At 45.1% G+C, this 26652-nt stretch overlaps 3 protein-coding genes across 5 annotated transcripts; all 3 read right to left on the bottom strand.

Annotated features, from left to right (window-relative positions):
• Positions 1 to 194: 194 nt before the first annotated feature.
• On the bottom strand, positions 195 to 1471 carry LOC6581921 (calumenin-B). Its single transcript, XM_002007598.4, has 2 exons — positions 920 to 1471; positions 195 to 859 (listed from the first exon to the last, which is right to left on the bottom strand). The coding sequence occupies exons 1-2, from the start codon at positions 1392 to 1394 to the stop codon at positions 345 to 347; spliced, it is 990 nt and encodes a 329-aa protein (XP_002007634.2). The 5' UTR covers positions 1395 to 1471; the 3' UTR covers positions 195 to 344.
• Positions 1472 to 1619: 148 nt separating this feature from the next.
• Positions 1620 to 4064, bottom strand: LOC6581920 (rab5 GDP/GTP exchange factor). Its single transcript, XM_002007597.3, has 3 exons — positions 3794 to 4064; positions 3183 to 3717; positions 1620 to 3119 (listed from the first exon to the last, which is right to left on the bottom strand). Exons 1-3 carry the CDS (start codon positions 3933 to 3935, stop codon positions 1688 to 1690), a joined length of 2109 nt encoding a protein of 702 aa, XP_002007633.1. The 5' UTR covers positions 3936 to 4064; the 3' UTR covers positions 1620 to 1687.
• A 182-nt stretch (positions 4065 to 4246) lies between these two features.
• Positions 4247 to 25883, bottom strand: LOC6581919. Of its 3 annotated transcripts, XM_032730894.2 has the most exons (12): positions 25594 to 25883; positions 16627 to 16799; positions 14964 to 15259; positions 11729 to 11975; positions 11101 to 11220; positions 10034 to 10063; positions 9503 to 9830; positions 6580 to 9437; positions 6310 to 6521; positions 6014 to 6254; positions 5820 to 5946; positions 4247 to 5757 (listed from the first exon to the last, which is right to left on the bottom strand). In XM_032730894.2, exons 2-12 carry the CDS (start codon positions 16701 to 16703, stop codon positions 5692 to 5694), a joined length of 4602 nt encoding a protein of 1533 aa, XP_032586785.1. In that variant the 5' UTR covers positions 16704 to 16799; positions 25594 to 25883; the 3' UTR covers positions 4247 to 5691. The 3 variants fall into 3 exon arrangements, with proteins under 3 accessions (XP_032586785.1, XP_043866313.1, XP_043866314.1); XM_044010378.1 differs by lacking the exon at positions 11101 to 11220 and having other exon boundaries at positions 25594 to 25881; XM_044010379.1 differs by lacking the exons at positions 10034 to 10063; positions 11101 to 11220 and having other exon boundaries at positions 25594 to 25880.
• Between the last annotated feature and the right edge of the window lie 769 nt (positions 25884 to 26652).

Raw genomic sequence — 26652 nt, 5'->3', positions numbered from 1 at the left:
GTGCCATGGCTAGAGTGAGTGTGTATCTGCATGTGTGCGTATGCGAGAGTGTGTGTGTACGTATCTGTGCTCATGACGTGTCCATAAACAGAGAAATTATGAATGTGCGGCCCACGATGGACCAATCTCTTCCGCAGCAGCGCTGACGTGTGAGTTTCTGGGATGCATATCAATTAAGCTGGTAATCAAATCAATTTATGTATCAAATTCGGATTGTTATTTAAGTAAAGTCGAGTATAATGCACTTGTAAAGTTGTGTCTTAACTAGCTAACTATAAGTATTACAATTTATTTGGCATTCGAGTTGCGAGTTGTTCTTAGTGGCTATAGAGAGTGACTCAATCTTAGAATTCGTCATGGCGTGCCAGAGCCTCACCAAAGTCCGTAGCCTGGGAACCGACGAATATATCGTACTTGTCCAGCACTTCCTCCTTGGTCAGCTTCTGGTCGTGGTCCGAATCGGACTCAAAGATCAAATGTTTGGCCTCTGTTTCGGCAGTATCATAATCATTGGGCACAATCCATTGACGTATTTCCAGTTCAGTTAGATAACCATCGCCGTCCGTGTCACGATGTATGGAAAACGACTCACGCTCGCTGAGTACCCATTCAGGCTCGGGCTCATTGGGTCCCGACGGGCGGTACATATCACCAATGTATTCATCTATGGAGATTTTGCCGTCATTGTCCTTATCCAGATCCTCGGTGGTCTCTTTTAGCACTACATCACGCATGGCAGGATGCTCCTCGGGATGCAAAAATGCTGTAAACTCTTCGCGTGTCAGCTTATCGTCCAGATCCTGATCGGCAACAGCCCAACGACGACGGTCCCGTGAGAGCATTTTCTTATAGGAGATGCCTGCCAGATTTATATATGTACATTGTTTTAAAAGTATTTTTATAGAATAGAAGTGCTTACCATTCTCCTCTCTTTCCAACTCGTCCTTGTCCAGCGAGTCCATAAATCCATAGACAGTCTTGCGGTATACCTCCCAGTCAATGGTTGACTCATTGTTTGGGTTGTGTTGACGCCACACGCGATCCACGTCCTCGTCAATGTACCGACGCTGGGTGTATTGAATCCAGGCTTTAAGTTCAGCCAGATCGATGAAACCATCTTTATTTTCATCAATGCGGTCCACAATCAAGCCAAGGCGTCGCTTGCTCTCCTCCGGTGTGAGTTCATCGAACTTTTTGGCTTCATCTGCGCCCAGAAAGGCTTCGTGGTCGAACTGCGTATTGTGTTCGCCGCCTTCGAAGTGCTTGCCATGTAGCGAGTCGTGCTCGAGCGGGTCGTGCGGTAGTTCGTCGGCAGCCGGTATGCTGGACGCGGCGACCAAGCTTATCGCAGCGGCAGCAACAAGTAGAAATGTTCCAGTTCTCATTTTACCCATTAGAACGCCGTCTGTTCGCTTTGAGTATTCAAACAAAAGTAACTCAAGTTAGAATGAATTCGTCAAACGACGCCTAAGGTATCGATGTCAATTAGCGATAGTTTGCTTTGTCTATTCTATTCATCGACTACGTATCGATACTCTGCTAATGAAATCGTTTGAGTAACGTATTTTCGTCAACTATTTTATATTTATTTAGTAAATTCTTAAAATTAGCGCTGTGAATAATATAAATAAATATGAGCAGTTTTAATAAAGCACTATTTACAGATGGCCATGTGCGGAGAATAAATTTATTTGTTGATCTGAACTGGCGCAACAGGATCGTTGACATCCTGATTGAGCGAACTAAAGTCGCCAGTGTTGCAGGAAATGCTTGGAATCTCAAAATTGGAGAAGCCGCGGTAGTTGGCCACCTCCGGTTTCAGGGGGGATGGCAAGAGTACCTCTGAGACTGGCACATCGCTGTCTATCAAACTGTCAGCTGTGGTGTCCAATAAGGTTGTCTCAGCTGGATGGGTAGTGGGGGAATTCCGCTGCTGCGCCAGCGGATCAAATTCATCTAGATTTAGCTTGGTGTCTTCTGCAACGCTGTTCTCACCGCTTTGATCTGACAAATCGAAGTCATAGTTGATGTTTGTTAGACCGCCCTGGAACTCTGTGCCCAACATCAAAACGTCGTCATTTTCAGATGTCTCCTCCAGCAGCGAGACGGCATCAAAAGGTGTATAATTAAATATGGGCGAGGCAAAGAGCTGATCTGGTTGCGGTAAATTCGGATGTAGAGGCGACAGACGTCCCACAGAGCTCACGCTGGTATCCTTAAGCGCCAAGGTGTGCCCCACGTCCAATTGAGAATCTTCGAGTATCTGTTCCTTGCCTTTAACTGTCAACGTGTTTTGGCTGAGGCTGAGTAAATTGGACTGGTAGTGACCGGCAGCTGCCTCACCGCCATCCTGGGCCAAATGGGCACGTGCCTGGCTTATGAGAAACGGTGGCGTTTTAATGGGAAGCAGTGTGAGCGGTGCCTTTTCCATAACTATGTCCACTTTTTCCGTTATCTCGCGCTGGAACTCTATAAGCTCGCGTTCAAATTCTTTAATGCCTGTGCTTATGACGGAGTTTCGTTTCTGTAACTGCTCCATGCACTTCATATTCTCTGAGATTAGATGCAGACTCTCACAGGCCAGCAGCGCGCTCTCCCAGGGTGTGCTGTATGTCTGCTCGCCCGACATGTATGCATCAAATTCCTCTGCGCTGAGGCCCAGGCTCTCAGCATTTAGGTTCTCAATGAAGGCAATGGCCGAGCAGAGATTGGTGAAATAGTAGCCACCCTCGCCGCTCATGACTCGCGAGGCGTTGGTGAAGCGATTGACAAAGTTGAGGTTGCTGTGCAGGCGGACGGGATTCGCCTTCAGCACCACAAAAATTAGAGCCGGCAAGAAGTCATCGGCACTGGCGGGTCCTCCCGTTGCTCGTTTTAATAACTCAAAAATGTGACGACAGCAGCGGACCGTGCAGAGCAGCTTCTCCTGCGGCGAGTAGTAAGAGTCGATGCCCACCAGCTCTGATATGGCATTGTAGACCAAGTCACGCGCCTCAGCATTCACTTCGTCTATGCTGCAGTCCAGATGCTTCGTCGTTATCCAACTCAACTGCCGTATGCGTTTTTGCACTTTGATATCGCATTCCTCGTCTGTGGTAAAGTACGGACTAAATAGCAAACTGAAAGAGAAGATAAGCTATAAAGTTGTTGAAGTAGTGAAGATCCCCTTATTTATGACTCACTTGTGATTCTGTGTCATCACAACTTTCTCAAAGAAGTCAATTGCAATCTCTCGATCCTCGTTGGTAGCAATCTCAAAACGGGCATCGTTGTGGACAAGATCTGCGAATCTGGTGTAGGCGTTTTGCACGAGCTCCGAAAGCTCGTCCACATTCTTACTGCTATTGTTGTTCATGTATTTGCGTATCTCATGATCCAGCTGCTGAATCTCCGATTTCAGCTTCCGTTTGCCATCGTCCGGGATCCGTAGCTGCCGCAGCTGCAACATAAATTGGCTCTCGGTGGCACTTGGCACACGCGGCTGCGGTGCAGCAGTTGGGAATTTGCTTTTCAGTGTTTTTTGCAAGACAGCCGGAACAGTAAACTTCTTCCGGGGCATTGTGTTGGATGTGGTTGTTGGCTCGTCTCTCTCTGGTTGCTTCTTTGCTTTGTTTGCACGTCCCATTGTAAGCGAATGCTGCGGCGATTTGCGCTCTAGAGTTCCGCCAGCGGAACTGGTATTTACTTTCAAAGTTTCATGATCCTCGCCAGCTTTTTCTGAAGAAATAAATAGGGGAATAATGCGCATGACTAACTGCTACAGCATAGATAAACAAGAGTAAAGCTGGCTTACGCCTTTTTCGCTGCTTATCGTTGCGTTCGCGAAAACATTTCGAGCAGAGTCCATCGAACTGTGTGTTGCCGTAGTAGCCACAGCCCTGACGGCACTTTAGATCTTGCTGGCCGATTCGCAGCATGGGCGCACGGTTCGCCATTATTGGGCGTGGTTTTTTTTACACAATTTTGATTGCTATGAAGTATTTGCAGCAACTGTGCGACTCGATTTTAACTCAAATTTGTATTTATTGTCGGATCAGTCACTCGATTGCAGATAAACAGCTGTTAAACGGATTATCGCAGTAATTTATCGATGTTAATAAACAGCATTTTACGATATTTCGATTTAATACCAACATTGTGTGCCCCGATAAGTGTCTTGATTGAATGGCTTGGCGGTAATTTGAAGTGTTATATTTCTTCAACTGTCGTTTACCTAAAAATTTAATAAATAAATAACCATGATGAATAGAATTTTACTAAAATTATATTTTAGTATTATTTATTGAAATAAAAAACATTTATATTGCAACTGAGGGCACAATTTGTTTGGATACATTTAGTAAAATCGAAGTGCCTTAGGAAACAGCTCACAAAAGTCTTAAATTCTATGCATAAAACATGTATTTAAAATGAAATTTTGTGTTGTAAGCTTTAGAGTCAGGACGGTTACACATATAGAATGCAACTTCTGGTATGTATACAGTTAAATGGGTAGATTAAAAAAAGTTATACATGAAAAGTCAAAGTTGGTAATTAGCTAAAAATGTTCACAACAACGATTTGAAAAAGCTCAGAAAACACACATAACTATGTATGCAATTATGTAGACGACAATTCGACTACGACTAGACTACCAAATTTTCAAGTTGACCTAACTGCTCTACATGTCGATTCATTTAATAACATCGTTTTGTTGTTCCCAATTAACAAATTCATATTTGCGCAAAAGAAAAACTTACTTGCAAGAGGCTGCCATACGATACGATCTCGATACGATCCCCAGCTTAATTGACGCTCTCCACAAATGCATTAATTCCACTACTCAACTCTAAAATGGTCTATTATCTCTACTCTAATGCCTCTCTACCATAGTTGCTTTTGCTTTCTAGTAGTACAAAGATTTTGAAAAACCACTTGTTCTTGTGTTTTAATTAGTCTCACAATTGCTAATACATATTTATCCAAATGCAACCTTGTATTCGTGTGCTCAGCTACCGTTAGTTACGTATACTTATCATGATCTTTTCACATTTTCCTACTGCTCCAATTCAATGGTTTAATAAAGTCTCGTAAATAGTTTTAGCTTAGATCTAAACTACTTATGATGGATGTCTTTGGCTTCCGTTTGTTTTAGTTTTTTGTTGTTGTTGTTTTGTGATTTCTTTAAGTTTTGAACTCTATTAGCTATAAAAAATTGTAATTTATCAATAACACGTTTTTAACAGTTACGCCGCTTTGGTTATAGTTTTTTGATTAAACATTTCCATTTTGCAATCATTTTGATTAATTGTTTCAACTTTTGTCAATTCTCTACAAAAGATTTGCGTTTTGGTACAAAAATTTCAAGTCTAACAATTTGTTTCAATAAATTCCTTAGTCCAACTGAATTGCAGTCGGAATTCTGTTGGCTGAAGAAACTGCAGGAACATCCTGCTTGTGGATTATATTATAGTATATATGTATAAAGTCAAACAGTGTGTGTTTGTGTGAGTGTGTGTGTGGTATGTATCCTGTGTGTTTTGCAAACTCAAATCGATTATTGTGTTACACATTAAATAACATTAAAATATGAGTACTTTAGTCACTAGAGCTTAGGTCTACAAAACGCTGCAGAGAGCTTTTCATATCAAATTGGCTGTTTCAAAAGTCAGCAAAAGTTTTAACTAGTCCAAGGTTCTCCGCTTAGCCATGTTAACTGAAGTATTTCAGGCCCGCAATCAGCATAAATTTCTCAATGAACAGCTCGGAGTCCAGCACCTACAAAAAGATAAGTTAAGTATATATTTATAATCCCATTAAAGTCGAACATCGAATCTTACCGCAATGTGAGCAGCTCTTCCAATCAGCGTGTTGGCCGTGTGGGGCAGCGCGTGGTGCACATCGAAGCGGGCGAGCGTTAGCTCCGGCCTGGCCAAAATGGGGGCGATGACATTATGAACCATTTCCCTGAAAGGAAAGGAGAAAGGATGATAAGTCTCCTGACTAGACATACTTTCTGTTCAGTCTAGCCCACCTGTAGATAGTGCCCAATGTGGAGTTGTCCCGTATAGCGGCCTTGCACAGCTCCAGGCGTGCCGAGTGAGCGGGCACATAGCGATCTTGGCTAGAGCCGCAGAGCAATATGTTGCTGAAGTGGTGCAGAGTGCTGCGCTGGCTGAGTCTGTAGAGGAAGCTGTTGCGCATGTCCGTGGTGTCGCGCATGCAGAGCTGCAGCAGCGAGCCCGACTTCTTCCACTTCTGCATGAACCACATGCCTGAGGAGAAGGAGCATGGAGTTATGGAATGCTTGGACTGGCTGCGTCCACTTACCCATGTTGACCAGGCCGCTGGTATTGTAAAGCGTGCCCAGATGCGGTCCGGAGAGCGAGAGGAACGTGTGCAGGCGCGGCAGTAGGGGGCGCATCTGTGGGCGTGCCAGGGCGCTGCGCACGATAATGGTGCCTAGGGAGTGGGCCACAAATGAGATGCGTGCGGGATTCAGGCCACAGCTGTCGATATGGTAGAGGATCTCGGCGACCAGCCTGATGAGCGTGAAAGGGAATCAATTTATATTCTAAGCAGACAAATCCGAGCACTCACCGATCAGTCATGGTGTCGAAGTCAGAGAAGGTATCGCCCTGATTGCGCTCCGACATGAGAAATTCCAGATTCACGCCGGGCAGACCCAGCTCCAGGTAGGTGCGCACCAGCCGCAGGTCCGCCGAGTTGCCATCCAGGCCGTGCACACAGATGACCAGGTGCATGCCGTTGGGCGAGAAGGCGCGATACTCGTCGCTGATGTAGAAATAGGGCAGCTCCGAAGCCAGCTGCACGTAGTCCGAGTAGATGTTGCCCTGGTATTTGATTTGCTTGCGGAACTCCTCGCGGCATTTCTCGAACTCCAGCAGGGAAATGCTGGGACTGGCCTCCTGCCCAGCCGGCTGACCCTTACGCTTATGTTTGCTAATCGAGCCGTTCGACTGCTTGCCGCGCACAGGCACTTGGCCATTGGCGGCGTTCTCCTTGTCCTCGTCCTGTTCCGTGTCCACGCCATTCTCCTGCTTGCACTGATGCTGTGGAGGACGCTTCAGCTCCGCCAGGCTGTGCGACTTGAGCACCGGCTTGTTGCTGAAGATCGCCGGGGTGGACATGGGACGCAGTGACTCGTAGATGTGGTACACGGGATTGTCAATGGCGCCTATGGGCTGGCGTTCCTTGAGCGGCGGCGGCGGTGGTGGTGGTGCCAGCACAACATGGCAAGTCATCGACTTAGTCTTGGACTTGGCTACGGTCGGAGCAGCTGGCGGGGCAGCTGGCATGGGCATGGGCATGGGCTGTGGAGCTGTAGCTGGAGCGGCAGCCGGAGCAGGTGCTGGCTCCGGTGGTGGATCGCGAAATTCGTCGGGTGGCGGTGGTGCTAGCACCTGCTCCTGCTCCTGATCCTGCTCCTGATCCTGAAACTGTTGTGGTGGTGGCAGGCAAACGGCATCCAGCGGCTGCATATCCTTCAAGCTGGTTATATCAAAGTCCGACTTGGACTTGGCAGCGGCGCCGCCTTTGTGACGGCGTCTCGGTGGCGGACGCTCCAAGTCCTCCACCTCGGTGGATTCGCCATTGGGCAGATGGCGCAGTCGATCCAGCTGAAAGCGTGAGCGCTCCTTCTTGATGGTCACGGTCACCGATGAGATCTTCTTGTGCAGCTCCTTCTCTTTCTCCTTTTCCCTCTCCTGCTGCTGGAGACGGGCGGGCGTGCGGCTCTGACTGTTCCCAGCCGATTGACGCTTCCGCTGCGGCTTGTGCGGCTGCTGCTGCTGCTGCTCGAGCAGCTTCTGCAGGCGCAGACGCAGCTGCTCACCGTTGAGCCGCGTCTCCAGGCCCATGCCCATGCCCAGGCTGAGCTGCGTGTGCCGCTGCTTCTGCTGCGGCCCGGTGCTGGTGATCGTGTCCGGGCTGGAGACGGCCAACGAGCTGCGCCGGCTGCTCACCCAGCCGCTCTCCTCGCTGAGCGACGACGTCGAATTGCTGCGCTGGCGTCGCGCATCCGAGTCGAACTCGGGCGGTGGCGCCAGATTGGGCAGCGACTCACTGAAGCCGCTCGTGTTGGGGTCGCTGCTGTTGGTGTTGTTGTTGCTGTTGACCGTGGTCGTGGTGGTGGCATCCAGCCGGAAGGGCACACTGCTCGAGCTGAGCATCTGCAGCTTCTGCATCATGTCGCTCTCCGAGCTGCTCGACTCCTTGCGCAGCGCGCCCTGCGCCTGGCCCTGGCGCAGCATCTCCTTGATGTCGGACACACGCACCCGGGCGATCTCCACGGCGCGCGGTATCTGGGAGCTGTTGCTCCTCGGCATGGTCGTGTACTGGCTGGGCGGCGGCGGCGGATAGGAGTTGCGCGGCGGCAGCATGCTCTTGGGCAGCGAATTGTAGGCGCCACTGCTGGCCGCCGGCTGCTTGGGCGGATTCAGCAGCTTGATCTCGTTCAAGTAGTCGAACTTGCTGGCATGCCCATAGCGCTGCCGGAACTCGCAGATGTTGCGCATCAGGTCGTCCGCCTGGAGACGCGCCAGGCCGGCGGGCAGTGTGTTGTAGCTCACCTGGCGTCCATTGCAGCTGGGCTCGAGCACGTGTGTCTCGGCGGCTGCAGTCTGGCAGCCGTCCAACTGATCCAGGGACTTGCTGTGGCGCGTCGGCAGCGCCGTCTCGGCCGGCTCCGTGTCCAGATCCTCGAGCAGTCCGGTAACCGAGTGCCGGGACAGATTGTGCCGCAGTGCCACGGGCTGCGCCTCCTTGCTAGTGGGCGCAATGGTCAAGCTGGCCTGCAGCACCTCGCCGCCGAGGGCAAAGCGAGGCGTGACCACGCACTTGGCATGCGGATGGGCCGGACCGTTGCCATTGCTCGCCGGATAGTCGTAGTCGAAGTGGCAGGCCAGGCAGTCCTTGGTGCCATTGAGGCTGCTGCTCGAGTGCGTCTTGTCGGGCGCCAGAGTTTTCTTCTTGCTCGCCGCCGTCGCTGTCTCATCCAACTGAGGATCGCTGCCGGAGCGACGTCGCCCATAGCTGGCGCCTGGGACCACATACCGATCCTCGAAGATCAGCGGCAGCGAGGCGGCATCCCCGTCGATGGGCGTGCAGTGGACGGGCAGCGGCGGCAGCGACTGCAAGTAGCGACTGCGCCTGGCCAGCTCCGCGATGCCCGCATAGCCCTGGCAGTGGCCGGGACTGCCGTTGCCGTTCATCTCGTGGCAGCCGGTGGCCGCATGCCGTGGCTGCTCCAGCACAAAGAAGCCCTCGGCAAAGCGGCGCACGCGCAGTATGTGATGCTTGCGTGCGAGCAGCGTGTGCACCGCCGTTGAGGAGCGGGAGGCGAGCAGCACGCGGCGCCACCAGAAGATGCTCTCGGCGCACAGTTGCGCGATGTCCGAATTGGCCAACGTGGCAAAGTCGTCCTCTGCCTCCAGTTGCTGCAAGCAAAGATCAAAGATCAGAGAGCTTTAATATGCAATTAAGGAATCAATGAGATCCTCACCTTGGCCTGCTCCAGCAGCTGCTGCAGTCGCTCGCCCGTGTCGTTCTCCCGCAGCGGCGGCGAGCCGATCTGCGCATTGATGCTCGGCGGGAGCACCGTGCTGAACTCGTTGAGGGTCGCCTTCAGCTGCTCGATGGCGCCGAGCAGGAGGCTGCAGATGTCCCGATGGATCTGACGCGACTGCAGCAAGCGGCCAGTGGGCCCGCCGCTGCACTTGGTGGTGCCGCCTATTTGGGGGCCAAAGAACACGGCCTCCAGGGGACCAGGCGAGGTGCTCCCTCGGCAGCTCAGCTTGCCGGCGCTCCAAGGCTTCGAGCTGCGTGGGGCGCTGGAAGAGAGTTCAGCTGGAGTCAGAGCTAGTTACGCAACTACTACAATAAACTACACACATACACAGGTACACTCACACACTCTCTCACACACACACGCACACACACTCACACATATACACATTGAAAGCACTGCAAAGCTTGGCAGCTAGACTACAAGTGGATGAAATTAGTTACCCAAAAAGGTATTTTGAAATCTTACCATAACTTGATATATGAGAATATGCTTTTCCTGCACCAGAGAACGGTATTTTTTATTAATTCGTAGTCGTGTGTTAAAGTCGTTCCATGCGTTAGATTGTATATTGTATATAATATGGGTTTATATGCGAATATTGGTTTGGTTACATGTTGAGATTAAAATGAAATGAAATGAAATGAAATGAAATAAATGTATTGAATTCCATTGGCGCAAATTAAAAGAAATACTGTTGTAATGGGGCATATATACGATATTTAACTGAGGCGTGGCACATACTATACCAAGACTGCAAGTTAAGGGTAAATTATTTATGCGAATTTTATAGTCTTATCTCTGGTTGGTGAGTAAATTCATTATATTTTATATTCATAAATATTTTATATATTTATGATATCTAGGTAAATACATTTATATTTATCTATTTAATATTATAAATTATTAATTTTGGATATATTTTAAATATTATATTATATATAGCTTCTTTTCTTGAATTATCACTTCAATGATTCAATTTCCTTTCAAATCTGGTTTGCAGCCTTGGTAACAACTGACTTACTTAAACAAAGTAAAGAAAAATTACATAAATGGGACTTAAAATCTAATATACCTTATAAGGAAAATAGTTTGAGCAAATGAAAATTGTAGCAAAATGTAACTTAAAGTTAATCCAACTAAATAATTTAGCACGAATTTGCGCACAGATTTTGCTTTAGCTTTGGGGCAAGTTATCCTCCAACCGGGCAATTCGGAGTTAGCGCAATGTAATCAACATTAAAATTCCGAGCAGACAGGGGCCAAGGTCAACAAGGAATTTCAATTCCAGTGGGCTACTCTATTATTCATGATGGTTCAAGCTCGGCGCTTCACCGATTTTACTAGATTTGCGCACTCACACGGCCTGCGCTGAAACGTGGGTTAATGGACAGCCAGGTGTGTGGAATAGGTCACAATTTAGCGATACAATATCAAATATCTGTAGCTTTAATAGTTGCCAACAACTTTAGCTGGCCACAAGAGCTATGAAGGAGTTTGGCTAAGTGGGCGGGCCGAATGTGGCGTATACAAACTTTTGCTGAATCAAACGGCGTAAAAATTGACTGCGCCACGGCTGCAGTAGATGCTGTGCAGTTGGTAATAGGAGAAGCGATGCCACGCCCCTTCCACGAATGCCGCCCAAATGGTGCAGTCTGTTGTTGTTGCAGTTGTCGCCAAGTTTGCCAAGAGGAAGACAATTGAAATACGAGCGGGAGAGAGAGAGAGAGGGAGTCATTAAAATGTAAGCATGAGAAGCATCAGCAGCATCAGAGGCCAGCCAGAAAGAGGAGCAGCCTCGGCAGGACCTTTATAAAATACAGTCGAGAGTGGGCAGGGGCAGGGGCAGGGGGAGGGGCGTGTGTTGTGTGCAATTTTAATGAGTTGGAAATGATTTGTGCGGCCAGACACTGCCGCTCCAATCAAGCTCAGCAGGACACGCACACATACACACACACACACATAAACAGGGACAAGAAGAAAAAAAAATATGACTATCAACGTTGACATTAGAGATCATGTTGTCAACTCTTCCTCTCCCTCTCTCCCTCTCTCCCTCTCTCTCTCTCTTACTCTTCCTGCTTTGCATGTCTGCCCAGACAAAGTGGTGCGGCCCGTTTTCCCGTTCCCGTTCCCTTCCCATTACCATTCCCATTCACTCACTTGATGTATGGCTGATGCAGGGCCACGAGGCTGGCATGAATGCCCACACTGATGGCCGCCAAGTGGAAGTAGTCGAACAGCACGGGCAGATGATAGTGCAGTCCGCGTCCCGGATGAAAGTTCAACTGCAGATTGCGTGTGGATGCCAACGTCAGTTGGCTGCTGCCGTTCTGCTCGCCGAACCATAGCTCCAGCTGCAGCGAGAATTCCGCCCGTTCGATGGACTCCTTCAGGTGACGGCTGTCAACTGCAGCAAGAAAGAGATAGATGGACAGATAGATAGAGATAGACATTGTGTGCGCTCACTTAATATTGTCATATGTTCAACTGAAGCACAAGCTCAAACAAATTCCCAGCGCAAATAATCGCTTGCAGGCATTCGCAATATTTCAAAATATTCCTCCTCTTCTTCTTATACCACATATAGTTGGGGCTTTAGTTTGCCTCGTCAGCATTGATTATTGGTTTTCGCTTAAGCTAACATTTATTGTGTATGTCGGGCTGAGCTAGTTTAAGGCAGTTAATGTGCGGCTAGGCCAGCTAATCAATACACGTCTCTGACTCATAAATTCATCCACAGAAACTAACAGTAAATCTTATTACCAATGCGACAGTGCGCGCTGCGTATACTTGATGTCATTTAATCAAATTCAATTCGCTTCACACCTGAACGCGCGTTTATGGACAGCCAAAGTAAACGCACACAGACAGAGATAGTATAATTTACACACACACGCGCGTATATATAGCTCTCTTTCTCTCTCTCTCTCTCTCTCTCTCTCTCTCTCTCTTTGGCTCTTTGGCTGCCTCAACTCTTCTTACTAACATAAAATTCATTTGTTTTCATAAAACGGGGATTTGCGCGGCTAAAGCTAAGTCAGACTTCAGTCTCATTCAAAGGCAATAAAAGTAAAGTTGCGCACCACATGCCAAGCCAACCACCCAGCCACACGACCCACCCACATCAGCCTGTCTGAGCTTTACGTGGGCATTGCTCATACGCCCTGTGTGACAATTGTTTGACAGTATTTGTGTATTTTTTTTGTTCTGTTGATTTTTATGCCGATTTTATTGTATATCTTCTGCTGTATTTATATATATATAAATGTCTGTATATATATGCATCTTTAAACGCTCAGCTCTTTGAGTGAAGTGCGTGGCAAATCCCCTGGCATCAGTTCTGTGGCGCAGTTTATCATGCCGCCTTACACGGCTGCCTGCGACAATTTGCAGCACGCTGCAGTTGCAACAGCTCGCACCTGAGACACGTGTAGAAGAGATAAATTGCATAGCTACTCAAAGCTTGCGTGTTGTCTGTGGCAACCGATGTGGTAGGGTGAAGGGGTAGAGGGGAGGGGCACTCAGGCAACAAAAAGCTGTCAAGTAAAAGTAACTTTTTGTTTAGCTGTGGTATTTTTGTTGTTGTTGTCTCTTTTTTTTTTGCTGCCACTTCACAGGATTCCACTTTGCTGCTGTTGTTGTTATTGTGCGGAGGGAGCACGCAAAACTTGTCCAAATGAATTAATCACTTTACCCAACAGCCGAGTGGATGATGTTGTTTCCATTGTTGTTGCTGCTGTTGCTGCTCACATATTGTTGCTGCAGAAACAAGAGCAACTACAAACAGCAACAGCAACAATAACAACAACAACAATAACAACGGAGGTGTCGGCGCAACACACATCACAAAAGCCAACAGCAGCAGCAGCAGCAGCTCTCGGGTATCTGATGAAGTCTGCCAAGTGCTCATCAGCCGACTATAGAAATGAGCATGTGGCAGAGCCGGTGGAAGGGTGCAAGGGCGCAAGGGTGGAAGGGATACTTAATCAGATTGGAATATAATGTAATCACTAAGCCGCACCTTGAACAAATGCTAAGCTCCTATGCCCTAAAAGCATGGCAAATAAAATGTAGTTTGTGAAGCTGCGTTCAATGGAATTATCCTAATCTAATCTGATTTGATTTTAATATGGATGCCACTTTTAAGCTAAATTTTAAAACAGTTGTGTTCGAGTCCTTTGAGTGATTTGATGCAGCAATAGCTGGAGAGAAGTTGTAGGATTACAGCCACTCATAGATAGATATTTAAGGCTTCCACTAAATTATCTCTTTGGACAAAATTGTGATTGGTCTTTGCTTTTCAGCTCTTTTATTTGGTTGCTAGAGACTTCTTTACCTCTACCTCTCTCTCTACTGTACCTCTAACCTCTACCTCTACCTCTACCCCTAACTCTACCTCTACCTTAACCTCTACCTCTACCTCTACCCCTAACTCTACCTCTACCTTAACCTCTACCTCTATCATATATTAAATATTTACTTACGCTTAAAAGCTTACAATATGTATTTCTACTTTTACCACCTAGTTTTTATGGCTCAATAGACTTGAGCTACAAAATGAATTTGTATATAAAAAAAATAAATAAATAACTTGAAAATGCCTGAAAATGTTGTCCATTTGCCCAAAATGTATTTTCATTGTGCTTTACGCTCTGCAGCAGGCGAACAAAACATTTTGCTGCTCGTTTTTCTCTTTTTTATTATTATTATATTTATTTATTATTATTTTCATTTTGTTTACTGCCTTGCGTCCATTTATGAGCGTTCCGCCCTTTAGCACCGCCCCCTCGACCCATGAAATTGACTTTCAATTTGTTTCCCATTTTTGCGCCTGGTTAACTTTTTATGCCATTTTCATATTGTCTGTGGGTATGCACACACAGCACACATACATACATGCCTATTCCCTTATCTGAACTGTTGTTTGCATTTTGTTGCTTTGATGTTTTAACTGGGCCTGCAAGGCAGGCAAAGCGTCTGCAAATGCTTTCAAATCAGGTCAATGCAGTGGCCAAGTCCCTTTAAGGGGCGCAAATTGAAATTGGGCTGCTGCAAAGTAACGAAAGACGTTGCAAACTATGGCTAACTAATTGCGCCTTGGCTGACACACAATGAGTGGGCGTGGCGGGAATGCGAGCAATTGCAATTAGAGAAACGCTGCCAATGTAAAGTTGCACTCTATGCATATATATACCATATTCTATATATACTCTATATACGCTCAGCAGTTGGTCAACAGTTTGAACACTTGGGACAGGCGCCGTGGCCATAGAAACTTTTTGGCCTGTCAACACGCGGCAGGGGCGAAAAGTTGGTGCAGCGACAGCCACTTGATTTATCTATGCAATTGAATGGCAAACTTTATCTTTGACTCGATTGCATGCATAATACTCACCCAGCAGATGGCTGCGGAAGTGTATGACATCGCGCAGCGGCACCTCCTCGTTGCGATAGAGTATCTGAAAGATGCGTGAGGCGCCGCTGCCATTGATTATGGTGGCGGATGTGCAGCTGCCAATGCCCGGCACGGTGGCCGCATCCACGGGCGTGGCCAGCTCATTGTCCCGCTCGTTGTCGCTGGGCTCGCTCGAGGCGCCATTGGGCTTGGCATTGGGCGACTCGGGTATGCTGGTCTCCACCTGGACGGGCAGGCGGGGTGAAACGCGCAGACCGCAACGCACCTGATAAAGCCTGCAATGAGAAAGAGAGTAGGGGAGAGAGAGAGAGAGAGAGGGAGGGAAATTGGGTGGTATATTAATCAACCATTGATAGCAATTTGCATATAAATATAACGTATACGCCGCGTGAGACGTGTGCAATGTGCTTAAATATGGCTTTAAAAATATAAAGCAATTAAATTTCGTCTGCTAATTAAATTGATTATTATTTAACATACTTTGTGAGCATTATATATACATATATATTTCTTTTAAAGTACTTCAGATGCATATTGAAATATTTACATATCATATTCCCATTTGCAATTTGCCTTTTGCTGTTAAAAGAATATAAAAATTTAAGCACACAATTGCTTGAAATTTATTTCAATTTTCGCTGTCTCCCATTTCACCTGCCATCTCTTTTCCACTGCCGCTTTGTTCATATTTTTGCGCAAAATTTCATGCGAGCTTCGGTTTTATTTTCTGTATTTTTTCATGTATTTTTAACACACGAGCTGCCGCCTCCCACCTGACGCCGGCCCTCTCCCTGCCGCCCTGTCTCTCTTTCTCGCTGACTGTCGCTGTGCGTATGGCATAACGGCATCCTCAAGGGCTGCCGTCAACAGCAGCACAAATACAACAATAAACCAATGCAACAACAACATGAACAACAGCAACTGCAATCGCATAAACACTTTGCTGACAATTAGAGCCCGGTATGCCTGCCGCATTTGCCACGCCCATTTGTAGATTTTTCTCATATATTTTTATATACCCTGCATACATTGTGAATGGATATTTAGTGTGTAGATTTTTGTGTGTGAAATGTGTGCAAGAAGGCGTGGCAGAATTTATAGACTACAACAATTTATAAGAATTTTCAGCAGAGTCTAACTATCTCTAACAGAGAGTATAAGATCTTTCTGTTATCTGCATATTTCATGAGCTCAACTTTGGTATATAGCATTCTCAGAAGTCTATGGGCTTTATCCTTTCTATTCCACATTCCTACCCAAAATCAATTTTCAATTAAGTCAGGGTATCTGCCAGTCGACTATTCTTCTCCTTCTCATGGCATTTCAATTCCCTTTGTTTGCTTAACACTTGGCGTACGTAAATTTTCTTATTTTTTTCAAGTTTTATGCGCCGAATTGATTGCTTTATTTTACAGGTGTTTCATTTTCGTTTCATTTTTCAGGGTAATTCTCGTGAATCTCTTGTATATTAAAGATATCATATATGTATACGTTTATTGACCCACTTTTGAGCACTTTTGAGATATTCAATTTAATTGCCAACATATGTGAATTTATTGCAATGCCCAATTCACTTAATATCAAATTGAATGCACATTTCTCACAAATATTTCGAGAATTTTCTTGAACTTTTCGCACTTACCCGCGCTGAAAGAGATCCACATTGAAGAATTTGTGCAGCTCCACGGAGAACTCAATCGTGGCCTGCAGATCGCCCATGGCTACGGCAGTTGCTACGACGGCAGCTACTCCTTGGCCCAGTGGCTGTCACCTGGACAACTGCAGCTCAGGTTGTCATGCAGAAGGTCGTTGAGGCTGTAAAGGGAGAGGGAAGATGTGAGTTGAAGTGTTAAATAAGGATAAAGAGAGTGATGGAGGGAGATAGACTATCCTAGAGAGAGAGACTGTGATAAGTGGCTACTCTACGAGTTGGCACTGGACTCGTTGGCATCTGTGAGCCAAGTTCGATTAGGCTGCACATTGCAAACTATTGACAGCTCGAGCAATTGATTGGCTTGTAATTGTGCAGAAAGTGTGCCAAGTGGGTGGGCCAAGTGCGATGCGGCTGGGTGGCGTGGTGGTGGTGCTGTAAGCTAACCAGCTGCCAGTTGCCAGCGGCTGAGGTTAGCAGGTCAGCCACACAGTGAACACAGAAGAGACAGCAGCAGCAGCAGCAACAACAGCAACAACATGTTGTTGTTGGCAGGAAAATGGGAAAGCCGCGACATAAGAATGAGGCCAAAAACAGGGAAAGAAGACAGCAAAAAAAAAAAAAAGGCGCGACGACAACGACGGTTACAACTTTTAATCGTCCAAAATAACAAAAGTGTCTTTCGCATTCAGCTACGAAGGGCATTGGAAATTTGATATGAAATATGTAACACATGTGGGGAAGGACTCTTAAGGCTGAGCAACTGAATCGATATTAATGTGGCAGCTGTTGAAACTAAAGCTTAAGAAATTTACTTGCCAGAGCAAACTGAATTGATATCTGTCTGTTAGAGACTCGACCTAAGTTCAATTTGCCGATGATATGATTCTCTTGTGTAATAGACTTTCGTTGTTACCATAGGTATCTCTACAGAACTTGGATAAGTTAAGTTTTACCTTATTTTCTTTATCTATTATGATAGACCCTTAGTTAAGTTTCAGTTTCTGATAATCGAAGGCAGTTTTGTATGTTTTTTTTTTTAACTATATATACCTCTGATATATTATATAGCTTATATAAATATACACCTGCTTATAACATTTCCTAGTTGCTAGACATATTCTCTGACTACAATTCTATTTAAAATGGATAGTTCTTATTATTCATGTACCACATGTTTTACCTACTTCTTGAAAAGCTCTTCTTAATGCTATACTATAGTACACTTGGTACTATATAATTTGCCTGCTTCTCAGCGTATTTAACCTTCGTCTTGTTCTTCTTTCCATTTCCTCTTTCTGCTGCTGTTGTCAGTCAAGCGCTAAGCCCACGCAGCGACGCCCACAATAACATTAATGTGCTGCAGTTAATGCCGCAGTCAGTTGTGCTGCCTGCCTCATCAGTCTACCTATCTCACTCTCACTCACCCTCTCTCTCTCACTCGCTCTGACTGCAGTGGGTCACACTGGCTGCCCTGCGCTTGTTGACACAATGGCAAAAGACGTTGATACAAACAGGCGCCGCTTGTATTATGTCTCTGTGTGTGTGTGTGTGTGAGTGTGTGTGTGTTAGCCAGCCCCATTGTCAATGTGGGTTAACCAGACTGCGCCATTTTCTAAAATGAAGTACATAAACAGCAGAGTTAAGCAAAATGCAGAAGAAGAAGCAGCAGAAGCAGCGGCACCTGCCTAGCGAAAGTTATGATGCTGCTGGCAGAGATACTTACACAAAAGCACACACACACACACTCACACACACACATACATAAATTTCTGAGCACACATAGTTGCCGCAATTATGGTCTAGTTCTCCATTAGCAACAATCCTTCTTCTGCTTGCCACGCCCCCTCGTCCCCCGGCCCCCTACAAAATGACATCTAATATTTGCTGCTGATGAAATATGCAATTTTATGCCAATTTCGTATTTCGCTGAGTTTTGTAAATTAAAAGCAAATTTGTAGCAAGGCGAAAGTTTTGCGACGCACGCGGATGAGACTTTTAGCGTTTAGCTCGAGCTCAAAGCAAATATTATCCATACGCCGCGTTGTCTGTTTGGCTGGGCAAATGTGCATAAACTTTGTAACTGGGTCAACTCGAAAGTTTCATGCGAGAAACAAAAACAATAACAACAACAACAACAACAACAATAGCAAAAAAACTGTATGCTAAAGCATAACAAACAACACGCAGCAGCAGCAATATAAGGATATGCTCGACTGACAGGATATGCTCCAGGAAGGCAGCCAATGAAGCTGTATGCACCGTTTACTCTAAGGAAAATCTAATTTGGAGATAGTTCTTAAGTTTATACCAGAACGAGATAGCTGAGCTAAAGCAAATTGGGTTCACGGATCGTATACGTAATATATATGACAAGCTATTGTAGTCTCTACATACAGCCATGAATAATGCCGACTCCAACTACTCTGCCGCCCGTCACATACTGCAGACTCCAGTCCCACATACCCTCGCATAAATCTGCAGAGAGTACAGTGCATAATAATGAGGCAGTCGAGTATAAGGGACAACTTTCTAACAGCTCATCCTGCACTTAGTAATGGGCAGCGGCATTTTTGTTATTTTTTTTCTCTTTTCTCTTTTTAAGTTGAGTTTTGTTGGGGATTTGTGCGAGCAGCTCGGCCAACAATTGAATACATTTTGGAGGCTTAACAAAAGCGAAATTTTTGGTTGTTGAGACGAAATAAGCCGGCCACAAAGCCCATAATGCTGATAGTTTAAAGTGATTTGCAAAACTTTTTAATTGGACATAAAGCGAACAGAAGAACTCAGACAATGGCTAAATAAAAAGGAAACATTCTTGGCGCGGCGAAATATGTTGGGCTCGTCTAATGGAATTCATTTCTGATCTGCTGTCACTCCCTTTGGCTGTTACATTTGGATATACTGGGATATATGGGAGGGCCATCGAGCTCAGACGAAGCGCCACTCGAATCAATGGAACAAAACAAAACACTTGGCCACAGCGACTCTGCAGCTGATGTGAATGAGCAGTGATAATGACGATGTTTACGATTATGATAATGATAATGATAATATTGTTGCTGATGATGATGATGTTGATAATCAGGCAAAAGACATTGACTTCAATAGCTGACGCGGATTCGCGAGGGAGCGCGCGCCCTAATTTCCTGTCGCTGACAACGAGCCCCAATAAACGGGAAAAATCAAACCGTTCGTGCTTATCATCATAATGATTATAGTACCTAATGCCTCCTTTGACTCTCGCATCGAGCATCAAAATGGCCCTGGCCATCAGCATGCCGCTCATTTATCCACTGTCTCGCCACGCAGCCACATGCCACCCCTCCTTTTCTCTTCCTCTCTCCCCCTCTCACTCTCAAATTCTCGCCTTTTTTTGTCTGGCCACCACCCACGCTTGGGCTTTGTGGGACAGCATCCGCATCTATGTAAAGGAGCCGTCAATGGCAGCAGCCGGCCCCTAGATGCTGATAAGCTGTGAGCCGGACCATTGCCTCGATTTGTGGCACGTTTGTTTTCTTTATGCTCCTCAAGTTTTCTTCTTTTTGATAAATAGTGTCCTGATACTCTACCGCCCACACACATACACACACACACACCCACACACACACAGATATGTGTGAATGTGTTAATGTCTAAGGTCAACCTCGATGGGCTCTTGATAAATGTGAAGGAAGCTTTTCATGTTCATATTTCAATTTAATTTCTGTGCGTTGGCTCATTTCCTAACAGGATTCATGGCTTGCCTTCGTAAAGCTTGAGCTCATGGCCATAAATTCAATTACATTTTCATCTTTCTTTTATTACTTTTATTAAAATTCTGAGAGCTTCGGATTTTCCAAAAAATGTTTCGTTTACATCGATTGAAATCTAATCATTTTAATGGAATATTGTTTACATATTGTAAAATTGGAAGTATGCTAATAATAATTATTAGGTGACGATCAAAGACAAGCAAAAGGTGTGTGGGAGAGAAAGAGAGAGGGACGAAAGGGGAAGTAGGAGGGAATGAGAGAAACACACAACGTGAAGACTGAACGAAGGAAAGAAATAAAGAGAGAGCGAGAAAGAGAGAGAGAAAGAGAGAGAGAGAGGGAGAGTGAACGGGAGAAACAAGTATGGAAGGATAGAGTGAGAGAACGAATGAAAGAAAGAGAAGAAACGAGAAACGGAGAGAGAAATAAGTAAATATAGAGAGTGACAGAAAGAGATATATAAGGAGAGAGGGAGAAAGAAAAGGAGATAGAGAACAGTTGACAGATAGAGAGTGAGAGAGAGGGAGAGTGAGTGAAAATTCGAAAGGGCTACAAAGAGTGAAAGAGTAAGAATAACGGACACGAAAAGGGAAAGACATATGGAGGAGAGAGATAGGATGTGCAAAGAGTATGAGCACGAAAAGAGTAATCTAATTTATGTACATATATCAAATGTGAGCTGCATATCAAGTTATATACATTTATATATACAAATCCAATAAATTTCATAGAATTTCTGCAGGTATTCCAGGTAAACTGTACTACATAGACTGAATTAAAATCTTCTTTTATTACGTTGTCTCTGCTGACTTTGCTTTGCTATTGATGAAATTTGAGGCCTGTTTGTCGACTTTGCCTGTTGTATTCTTTTTTTGCTGAAGCCCTCTTTTCGATTGCCCTGTCACCTGGACACGCCCCTCTGGGAGCCCCTTGAGTCACGACAACAGGCCGGCCAGACACACAGGAAATAGACAATTTTGTGTAAAAGCTGCGGCAGACAATCTGCAATTCCCCATCTTCCTATCTATCTCTCCCCCTCTCTCTCTCTCTCTCTCTCTCACTCTCTGTGTGACAGCCTTAGCGAAGATCAAATGGAATAGCTTTAAATTATTTAATAAACAGCGAGAATAAAAAAAGTATTCGAAAGCTCTTGAATTTTGCATTGCCAGCGCAGACATTTTCCCAGGCATGTCATAAAGAATGCCCTCAAGTGCCGCCGTCCGTGAGCATGAAAATAATTTCCCTACTTGCTGCCACTCTCCCTCCCTTTCTCCGTCTCTCTGCCTCCCTCTCCCTCACTCTTTGCTGGCTGTCGTTCGTGCGGAATGAAAATTGCCAACAGTTGGCGCTGCAGCTGTCGGGGCAGCAAAGGGTTGCGTCTTGGCCAAGTGCATCGCGTGCTTATGGCCATGCCAATGGGGTTGCTCACGTGCGCCCTGTCCAAAGAGGCCAAAGCCAGAATAATATAACAACTGCAACAATAACAACAACAACTTCAACGGTAAAGGGCGCACAACTCAACAGCAACAACAACAGCAACAACAACAACGACGAGATGAACAACTAAAGGAACAATAGCTAACAAATGCTTGGGAACCAGACCAACTGCTGGCCGGGAATGGGCAAACGTGGGCGTGGGGCGTGTCGTATTACATGACCGGAAAGTGTCTAGTCACGTGGTCAACAGGGAAGCTGTAACAGAAGGCATGGGTGTGGCAGGAGAAGTAACTGAAGATTGAGCATGTGTGTGGGGAGCAATTGTGACTTATTTATGAAACGAATGCGCGAGAAAATATGTTATATAAATTGGAGTTAGATGTGGAATGGGCGGACAGATGAAATGTGACTCTTAGAGGGCATGAATTCACCTTGGATTAAATATGTGTTACACTTGAGTGTATAGGGAAGAAGTATTAACAAGAAGTTGCACGTGCCACGATGGTCTTGCACTGAAGACGGGGATATCGATTCGAGTCTCATTTATTTAGTTATTTGATTGAATCGAAAATTTATGAAGTATAGTTATATAATAAATGTATTATATGACAGCAGGAATCAATGGGGATTGTCTAGTAAGTATATGCAATAGATATTTACTCAATTTTATTCGTATCTACAAAAATATAGAGAAAAGCTGATCAACAGAGAGTGAATTTCACATATTGTATAATATTTTTCATCAGAACAGGTATTATGAACCCAATCTACAGCCTTGGCTAGAGTAAACCGCAATTTAATCATTATAATATATATTATATTGATATCTAACATCCTAACGATCTATATCTTTATAATGAGTTCTATAATCATAATCATATATCGATCAACATAAGTTCTGTAATCATGATGATCTTCTATCTTGATCTGTCTAACTATATAGACACATATATGATAATTGTATACATATATGATATAGTGATATTTAAAACTTATATACACAGAGCCTAACCTCAAGTTAGAGTGCCGTTAGTCAAACCACAGAAAGGTATATTTTTCAGTTTTGCAGCTTAAATTTGAGTTATCTCAAAAATGTGTTGTATTGTAAAAATTTTAATTTGAAACTAAATAAGTTGCGCGTGGCATGACTTTATTAGATGCCTGACGGCGCTTTTTAGGGTTGCAACTGGCAAACCACTTGAGTTCCTGCTTAAAGCATGTCGCACTCGAAACGCTGTCCATGCCCCCATGGAGTACAATGCTCCATGGGCGGGGAGCAGCCGGGCGAGCCACAGACTGGTTAGAGGTGCAACTTGAATTGGCAACAGACCGAAAGGCGGAACAGGGCACGAAATTGAATTGCGACTTTTTATGCTACCTGACATCTATATATGCATCATTATATACATGTATATGCATGTGTGTGAGAGAGCATGTGTGTGTGTGTGTGTATTTGTACAGCGAGACGGGAAGGGCCTTATAATGGCAAACGGGATATTTCATTACATTTGTGCATGCATGACTGCCGACTAGTAGTAGATGATGGGCGTGCTACGCCCACACACACACACACACATAGGGTGACACACACACACACGCACATGTATGCAAAAAAAGGCAACATTGTTGAAATGTGCAAATATTGGCTCAAGTGGCGGCAATAAAAGAGTCGCTCCCGAGTGCCGGCTGGAAGGGATTGGAGGAGTGGGTATCAGAGGGCGTGCTCATGTTTCTATTATGAGATGTGCTTGGCATTCTTTAGGCCAGCTTCTTGCCGTGCGAGGTGCGCACAATTTAACATTGAATTAGGCATGAATTTCTTTTCTTGACTTTTCTTATTTTTTTTCTTGTCGTAGCCAATTTCAATTTGGCTCGGGATTCGAATTGCGCCTGACCTTTCGGCAACACACCACGCCCCACGCCCAGCTGCCCACGCTTTTTGCATAATTGCAAGCGGTTCGTGTCAACGCCATATTTCACTGGCTGCCAGGGATTTGGATGGATGCGCATAAAAATACAACATAATATAACATGCTTAAACCATGGCTGGGCTCTGCATGTTTCCCTCGCTCGCCCTATGCTTGACGGCTGTCGGCTGCCGGCGGCCGGCGGGGGAGGCGTGGCATGCTTGTGGCTTGTGTGGCAGTTAACTTTGCCGTGACATGTGCGGCAAGCATAAAAGAACCGTAGAATGTCATGTTTGTTGTGGGCCGAACATGACGTCGAGTGGACAACGGAACGATGACGATGACGACGACGGCGACGACTATGACGACGGCTATGACAGCTACAGCATGTGACTCACACTAGCGAGGGGGAGGAAAAGGTGACTGTGTCAACACATTGGTAAATGACACTGAACAACAACTGCCGCAGATTAGGCAAGGTTAGGGCGAGCTCCTGAAAGTTGAGGCTGATAAGGAACGAAATGAAATGGTATTTAAGGTGGGCCAAGTCGTTATCAGGGAAGTATGAAGTTTGAAGTATGAAGTATGAAGTATGAAGTATGAAGTATGAAGTATGAAGTATGAAGTATGAAGTATGAAGTATGAAGTATGAAGTATGAAGTATGAAGTATGAAGTATGAAGTATGAAGTATGAAGTATGAAGTATGAAGTATGAAGTATGAAGTATGAAGTATGAAGTATGAAGTATGAAGTATGAACTATGAAGTATGAAGTATAAATGCCTCAGTAATGTTTTTAGCCTGTTTGTAGCAACAACTTTGCTGAGCAGTGTAAAATTTTGCGGGGTAAAATTTAATTGCTTGACCGGCAAGAAATTTTCCCAAAAATTTTCAGTTGGATGAGCTTTAAAATATGCGCCTTTTGTTTGTCCAACAAACGTTTAATTTTATATATACTTTATGTATATGTATGTGTGTGTGTGTATATATTATGTATATATTTAGATATGTATTAAATATTATAAGGCCGTTGGTATTTCACGCACTTTTTCACATTTTCACAAACTTTTCTTTGCTCTGCTTTGACATTTCGGTTCTGCTTAGATTTTCTCTTTGCTATTTTTTGTGCCCTAAACATTTAATTTGCGCTGCTTTTTCAGCTTGGCAATGAAAATGTGGAAAATGTATTTTTAAAAAGCTCAGAGCAAGAAACGCGAGGACGGATTATCTTCTTGTCTTGTTGCTGTTGTTGTTGTTGTTGCTGCTGCTGTCGCTTTGCTCTCTTTTTGCTGGCTGCGTATTTAAATTTAATATTTGTTTTCCACTTTTGTTTGCGGCAAATGATTTAAAAATAATTGAAGACGTCGTGCGAGCAATTCGCAATGATTTATTTATGGGCACAGTTGATAGATTTGATTCGCATTTGCAAGCGCGTCCCATTGAATGCGGCGACCCCTTGAATTAATTAGGCTGCGATGAGTGGGAGCCTCCTAGGCGTGGGAGTGAATGCCATCCAAGCCGGAGTGCTGCTGCCTCGCCCGCCTGCGACTTGACTTCTGCTCGCCTCCTTTCGCATCCCCTCCGCCAGCCACACGCCAGCCAGCCAGAAGCATTTTGCCCTAATTTTACTTTCTGCGATGTTATCAGGACACGCCGCACACTGAGACACACACACACACACACACACATACAACTATGCTGACAACGACAGCGACAAAGCCCACACACAAAGCGCTGAAGCAACGAAGCGATTTCCTTTCCATTTCCATTCCCATTTTCCTTTATATATATATTTTTCCTTTTTTTAAATTGTGCCCGCCCACTTTTTGCTGCCCACAAACAATGTCATAATTTACGCACTTTTTCATTTATTTGTCGTTTGACTGTGCTGCATGGTTAACATTTTATTGGGTCCACGTTTGGGTGCTCGCTCGCGTGGTCGCGTCCTGCTCTGCGGTTCGCCTAATGAAACTCGAATGGAGCAAACCTCAACCGAAACTGTGGCAGAGCCCCAAGCAACTGCCGTCAACTGTTATCCGTCTGGGCCGCGAGCAACGCACGTCCGTGCCGGGAAAATATCTACAACGAACTGATGACAGCGACAACTACGTCTACGACTGCGACCACGGCGACGTCTTGCGCCGGACACAGAGCAACGAGCAACGAGCACGGAACACGGCGCACGAAGCACGGAATGCGTCGTCGTCGTCGCTTCGTGCGTTGCTGTCCGTGTCTATGGCGATGGCTAGGTCGCTGCCTTCTGCCTTTATTTATTTCAGTCAGAGACTAAGAGAGACCCACACAGAAAGAGAGAGAGAGAGAGAGGGAGTGAAGTGTTGTATAGGGAGAGAATATGTTGGGTTCTCTTTGCATACGCACAGTGGGGTGAATTTGGACATGTAAGCATATATAGAACTATTTGGTAATGATATGATACGATGTAATATATGTAGGCATTGATAGCTGTAGATTTTTAGATTTTTATATACTCAATTGAATCTCTACTATATTCGCCAATTAAGCATAACTTTTATTATGTTTAAGACAATGAATTTCCATTATATAATATTAATTTAGCTCTGCAACCTTTCGGAGGTATAAAGTTAAAAAAGAGTGTGACAAGTATTAGAAATGGTAAATCAACTTAAAACTTGAGAGATCTGTTATTACTTAACTAAGTCAGCTGCTCAAATTTCAAGAAAAGTTTTTGTATCCTAATTAAATTTGCTGATTTAAAATTCCTTGTGCAAAATTTCTCAATATAGCGCCCCATTGCTGCCCGATAATCTGGTTAGGCCTGAGAAAAAACACATCTTGTTTGCTTTAAAGTTTGACTGTAAAATTGCTCTCTTCGACCTTTCTCTTTTACTTTACGCATGCGCGCACTCTCCTCTCTCTCTCTCTCTCGCTATCTCACTC

The sequence above is a fragment of the Drosophila mojavensis genome, unplaced genomic scaffold, assembly GCF_018153725.1.
Source record: "Drosophila mojavensis isolate 15081-1352.22 unplaced genomic scaffold, ASM1815372v1 contig_74, whole genome shotgun sequence".
In the NCBI taxonomy this organism is placed as follows: domain Eukaryota; kingdom Metazoa; phylum Arthropoda; class Insecta; order Diptera; family Drosophilidae; genus Drosophila; species Drosophila mojavensis.
This window is presented reverse-complemented; position numbering and strand designations above follow the sequence as displayed.

Coding starts and splice junctions, on each gene's coding strand:
- LOC6581921 (XM_002007598.4), bottom strand. CDS start 1,394: ATGGGTAAAATGAGAACTGGAACATTTCTACTTGTTGCTGCCGCTGCG. Junction 860..919: donor GTTGGAAAGAGAGGAGAATG/GTAAGCACTTCT, acceptor TAAATCTGGCAG/GCATCTCCTATAAGAAAATG.
- LOC6581920 (XM_002007597.3), bottom strand. CDS start 3,935: ATGGCGAACCGTGCGCCCATGCTGCGAATCGGCCAGCAAGATCTAAAG. Junction 3,718..3,793: donor CGATAAGCAGCGAAAAAGGC/GTAAGCCAGCTT, acceptor TTATTTCTTCAG/AAAAAGCTGGCGAGGATCAT. Junction 3,120..3,182: donor GTGATGACACAGAATCACAA/GTGAGTCATAAA, acceptor CTTCTCTTTCAG/TTTGCTATTTAGTCCGTACT.
- LOC6581919 (XM_032730894.2), bottom strand. CDS start 16,703: ATGGGCGATCTGCAGGCCACGATTGAGTTCTCCGTGGAGCTGCACAAA. Junction 9,831..10,033: donor TTCTCATATATCAAGTTATG/GTAAGATTTCAA, acceptor ACTCTCTTCCAG/CGCCCCACGCAGCTCGAAGC. Junction 6,255..6,309: donor CAGCGGCCTGGTCAACATGG/GTAAGTGGACGC, acceptor CCTTCTCCTCAG/GCATGTGGTTCATGCAGAAG.